This window comes from Ranitomeya imitator, chromosome 2 (assembly GCF_032444005.1).
Source record: "Ranitomeya imitator isolate aRanImi1 chromosome 2, aRanImi1.pri, whole genome shotgun sequence".
In the NCBI taxonomy this organism is placed as follows: Eukaryota; Metazoa; Chordata; class Amphibia; order Anura; family Dendrobatidae; genus Ranitomeya; species Ranitomeya imitator.
Window position 1 is genome coordinate 355114303 of NC_091283.1, and position 6000 is coordinate 355120302.

The 6000-nt window shown below is 39.3% G+C and overlaps 1 protein-coding gene across 1 annotated transcript in view; it reads left to right on the forward strand.

Annotated features, from left to right (window-relative positions):
• LOC138663780 (zinc finger protein 436-like) overlaps positions 1-5253 on the forward strand; it is a 55159-nt gene extending 49906 nt beyond the window's left edge. Inside the window, exon 11 of the mRNA XM_069750113.1 lies at positions 3104-5253. Coding sequence (XP_069606214.1) covers positions 3104-4272 — 1169 coding nt within the window. The 3' untranslated portion in view covers positions 4273-5253. The remainder of the gene's footprint in view (positions 1-3103) is intronic.
• Positions 5254-6000: the final 747 nt, after the last annotated feature.

Genomic DNA, 6000 nt, shown 5'->3' on the forward strand with positions numbered 1-6000 from the left:
TAAGTGCCTAGATCTCTAAACTGCAAAGTGAAATGCAAGCATATGTAGAAAGTACTGACCAATTAGAAAATCATGGGAAGAAAATCATTATCCGCATGGTGGATCTCTAAGAGAAAGTGGAGGGTATTGATGCTGTTGCATCAAATTCTGGCATCATATTGGATTAATCTGCCTTCTCTCCCTTCTGTGCTGCTGAATGTGCTCATATGGCCCCTACAAGACCAGGTCCAGTCTTTCAGACTTAACTTCGCTTTTATGATTGAGACACCATTCCATGTGCAGTGAGGCCAGGTGTGAATATTTTTTCTTCAATCTTTCCTTTTTATTTATATAATCAAATATATACAGTAGACATATAAACTCAAGAAAGATAATTAAAAAAAATTATAATTTTTTTTTCTCTTTAGACCCATCCTTGATTTCTGCCCCCATATAGGTGAGAGGAGAAAACTAGAAAAAAAACTTCAATAATTATTTCCCAATATTTCTAAAACTCTTTGCTAATAAATATACCAGATATTAATATATTGGAATCTGTAACTTAGCCTGAGCTAAAACATATAGTGTTACCACTCAAAATAGGTAATAAATAACATTTACCGTATTTCTACTATACATCGACAGCATTTTTCAATATCTTTTTTTTTTATTTTTTACCAATATTACCAATATTTTTTTGGGATCTTAGAAAGGCTTAAAAGTTTAACATGTTTTTATTTGTTCAATGAATCTATGAAAACTGACTTGCAGGAGCCTATATTTTAGAACATTGAACTTCACAAAGTATCATAAAGCAAATTCAGAAAACTTGTTAACCCTTTAAATTTATCACAATAATTAACAAAATTATGAATGCAATTACTTTGTTTTAATTACCGTATTGCACAGTTTTTCCTCCAAATTTGAGAGGAAAGTGTGGGTGCGTCTTATGGTAGGGATGTAACATGGGGAGGGGGCAGCAGCGAGTGGGATTGCACTGGGAGGCAGGAGGCAGAAAAATGTCTCTGTGGGGCTTCAGGAATAAGAGCTGGGAAACCACATGGTCCCGATCATTAAAATGCAGTGAATATTCATTAGCTCATTCCCCGCCCACCTGTCAGCTGAGCAGTGAGTCAGGAGCAGCAAATGAATACTCCTTCACAAGGACACACATGGTTTCCCCAGCGCTGGATTCCTGCAGCAGCTGGGGAGATCTGTGTGTCTGGTGGAGGAGGCAGCAGCAGGGGACAGAGGAGACAAGATCGCTGCATACCTGCCTGCCGGGGCTGTGCTGGGTGCTGAGTGCTCCAGCACAAGGATCTGTGTGATGTCATGAAGAGGGCGGGCTGGAGCATCACATGGCAGCACAGAGGCCTCCCTCTTCTGATGTCATCACAGGTCCTGTAGACACCACACTACAATCTGCTGGCTTACTCCTGTGCTGTGGAGAGGCAGCAAGAGGGAGTACTCTGTGCAGTCATGGGATGGGATGCTCCAGCATTTTACCTCACCACAGTGTGGCTGGCTGCCACAATTAAAAGGTTAGTCACTACAACACACAATAAAGCACTCTGCCACTTCTGTGGTGAACTATAACTCCCAGCATGCCATAGGTTCTGCAGGACATGCTGGGAGTTATAGTTCTCCCAATGGGATCTCAAAGCAGCACTCCAGTGTTATTTTTCAGTGCTGGAGTGGTGCTTTAAATATAAGCCCTGTGCCCCCATTCTTATACTCACCCTCCAGCATCTTCATACAGTACTTTACAGACACCACACTGGTCCCGCAGCTCCATCTTCTAGCCGCAGCTTCCAACATAATAACATACTATTATATATAATAACAACACATATAATAGTATGTTTATGTTATTAAATATTTTACCACCTTTTTTGCTTCAAATATTTTTTTCCCTATTTTCCACCTCTAAAACCTGGGTGCGTCTTATAGTCCGAAAAATACAGTAATTTTTTTCCCATATTCACAAGCAGTAATAGAAAAAAAATAGACCCCACAATTTATTTTTCAACTTTTTCTGGATCTGACGATATCCTCCTGTTTGGACACATGAAGGAATGAGCGCCATTTGATTCGTGGAATGCCGGTTTTGGTGGGATACTTTGCAGGCACCATTTGCAGATCAGCTAAGGTGCATGAACTGTAGAAAACCGCATTAAGTGACTCCATTTCCCTCATGGAATTTATATATAGGAGTAGTGACTATATTGATCCCACAAGCATGTTCTGGAAATTAGCACTCAGTAGATACTGCAGAAAGAAGATTGCACATTTGCCATTTTAGTGTCCAATACATAGTCCCCAGACTGTGCTTCAGGAGACACGCATACCGTTAGGCTACGTTCACACTAGCGTTGCGCCGCCCTGCGTCGGCGACGCAACGCACGAAAAAACGCGTGCGTCGTTTTTTGACCAAAATCGGACGCACAGAAAATGCAACTTGTTGCATTTTCTTGCGTCCGACGCTAGCGTCGGAAACGACGCAAGTGTCGAAAAACGCCACCCTAAAAACGCACGCGTCCCCTATGTTAAACATAGGGGCGCGTCGCCGCTGCGTCGCCGCTGCGTCGCCGGCGCAACAGCGACGCACATTGGCGGAACGCCAATGTGAACGTAGCCTAAGTGGGTTCTTTTCATCACATCAATGAAAATAAGGAGATATTAACTGTGGTTTGGGCACACTGCAAGGCTCAGAAGCTAGCAAGACATTTGGCTTTGGGAGAGTGGATTTTGCAGGATTGGTTTATAGAAGCCATGTTGCTTTTCAAAAGTCTTTCAGTTTTTAGTAGTATGGAAACTATTTTATTTAATTGAGAAATAATGGATTTATGTAGAGTCTTGTTTTTTGGGAGATGAAGTAGAAGTTTTACTATTATCTTTTTGGCCTACATAACATTTTGGTGGCTTATTCCAGTATTTGGGAGACAGAGCAAACAAAAAGTTGAACACCACGCTTTACTGTTTTATGCCATGAGGTCTTCTGTTAGATTATGAACTGTTTTTGTCTTAGGAAATAATTGAATTGTGCTACATAACTTGCAATTTCTTTGGATATTTTATAAATGATATACAAATATGTTTTTAAGGCTATTTCATTTAATTTCAGAGGAAAAACTGACATTTTCAATTTTTCAATCCGATCACCTTCAAGTCACACAAGAGATAACTGAAGCGAATGCCACTATTCCAGAAGTACTATCATTCCTTCACAGCAAAGATCTATCATCTGAACCTTTGAAACATGTCCTATCTTCTGATTCATCACAGACTATTAAGAAAGATAAAAGTCACGAAAAAGGCATTGAAAATAGAACTGCTCCTACAGAAAAAAAGCCACTTTCAAGTTCAAAATATGGAAGTATTTTTTCCCTCAAGACATCATTTGTTACACATCAACAAATTCACACCGAAGAGAAAAGATTTTGTTGTTCCAAGTGTGGGAAATATTTTAACCAGAGATCACACCTTATTAGTCACAGGAGAACTCACACAGGGGAGAAACCATATTCATGTTCAGAATGTGGGAAACATTTTCACCAGAAATCAAATCTTGACAGCCACCAGAGAACTCACACAGGAGAGAAGCCATTTACATGCTCAGAATGTGGAAATTGTTTTGTAAATAAATCACATCTTGTTAAACATCAGAGAACTCACACAGGGGAGAAGCCATATTCATGTTCAGAATGCGGTAAATGTTTTGCAGATAAATCAAATCTTATTACACACCAGAGAATTCACACAGGGGAGAAGCCATATTTATGTTCAGACTGTGGGAGATGTTTTGCAAAGAAAACAATTCTTGTTAAACACCAGAAATTGCACACTGGGGAGAAGCCATTTTCATGTTTAGAATGTGGGAAATGTTATGCACATAAATCACATCTTATTACACATCAAAGAACGCACACAGGAGAGAAGCCCTATTCATGTTCAGAATGTGAGAAACAATTTAACCAGAAATCCCATCTTGTTAGTCACCAGAGAACTCACACAGGAGAGAAACTATATTCATGTTTAGAATGTGGGAACAATTTCACCCGGAAATCACATCTTATTAGTCATCAGAGAACTCACACAGGGGAGAGGCCATTTTCATGTTCAGAATGTGGGAAATGTTTTGCAAATAAATCAAGTCTTGTTAAACACCGTAGAATTCATACAGGGGAGAAGCCATATTCATGTTCAGAATGTGGGAAATGTTTTAACCAAAAATGGCATCTTCTTGAACATCAAAAATCTCGCACTGGAAGAAGTCATTATCATACCTATTAGGTGACACATTGTTTACTTGACAATAATATTTTGTTAACCACGAAGAAAACTCGAGAGAAACCATATATTTTAACAAATTATACAAGAAATCACATGACACAGAAAGTCAAAATAAAGAGAAAGAAATAAATGAAAAAGGGAAAAGCAATTTAAGCTATAGATTAGAATTTAAAATATATGTAGTTACTAATCGACATCTGTTGTCTAAATGTCAAATAAAAAGCAATATTGCATGTGCATTGATTATTTGACAGTGATATACCTTACTTTTCGGATTATAAGACTCTTTTTTTTCCCAAATTTTTTTTGGGAAAATGGGTGTGTGTTATTATCCGCGTTTGCCAGGGCTGGTGGCTGGTCTGGAGCGGGGTCCCAGGAGGTCGGGTCGCTGCTACAGGAAACTGGCTCCTGAGATCTCAATCTGCACAATCGCCTCCTTTGGCACCATTTTCTTGACATCCACCGCACTGAAAATCGGAAGTTGACTCCACCAACATTTTCTTAAAAGTTGTGGCCCGCCGCAGCCTCGCATCATGGAACAACCCCTCCTCCCATCCCAGGGCCCACAGCATCTCCCCACTTTTACTGCCTCCGCCAGCTTCCTTCAGCAGTGACCTGTCCTCCTGGGACTCCACTCCACCGCAGCCGGCACCCCTGGTAAGTTATAGAAAAATTGGATTATAAGACGCATCACAATTTTATTTAAAAATATTTTTACATATTTTCCACCGCTAAATTTGGGGTGCGTCTTACAGTCCACAAAATACAGTATTTATATATTTTACTATATGGACAATAGTTTTGCCATACATCCCCCAACCCATCTCAAAAATAACCATTTATTTCGCATTCTTTTTTGTAACTCCCAATCTTAGCAATCTGCCATTCATTACAGTTTCTTATAATTCACAGTCTCCATTTGTAAACATTGTCTTCAACTTATTTATATTACAATATTAAATATGTTCGTATTACAAATTACTAGTTACATCTGCGATCCATTTCTTTTTTCTTTCAACATCTGATGTGATCAATTTTTTTTTTAAATCCTTATTGTGCTAAGTATGGTAGTAGTTTTTCCACCATTATTGGGAGACAATTCCCTTCTCTACACCTCCACACACATATCAATGAATCTAAGGTGACTTTGGTTTTACTTACTTGGTTGTCCCAGTAACGTGACTCCCAAAATTGGCACACTAAAGCATAATCACAACTTAAGATAGGTGTCCTCCAAGTTAATCTGACATTTGGGAAACTCAGGGGGCACACTTAGACCTCAGATGTGTTACTTAAATTTGTATGGTGTCCAACTGGAGCAAGATATACTTGTTGTAACCTGTGATGTGGTATCACTCCACTCCTTGATCATGTCACTGTGTTGGCCCACGCCCTCTTTTTGATGGTTTTATGCAACGTCATGAATTCTCTTAATAGTGGTATATGATTAATGGTATCACATGACAAATCACGTGACTAAATCCCCGATTCACCCTTCCCTTTTTTACTGCCTATGCAACGTTCCCACCAATGCGTTATATACTAGTATGACATGGTAGATCAGATGATAAAAGCATGTGACCATTATTGGACATGCTTCTTAGTGTCCAGCGCCTTCTTGGATGTAGATATTTGCGAGGAGGCACATTAACATGAGTTTTATGTGTATATCGGTTCATGTATATATATATAAGGTCATACACTCACCTTTCAAACTTACCCCTAATG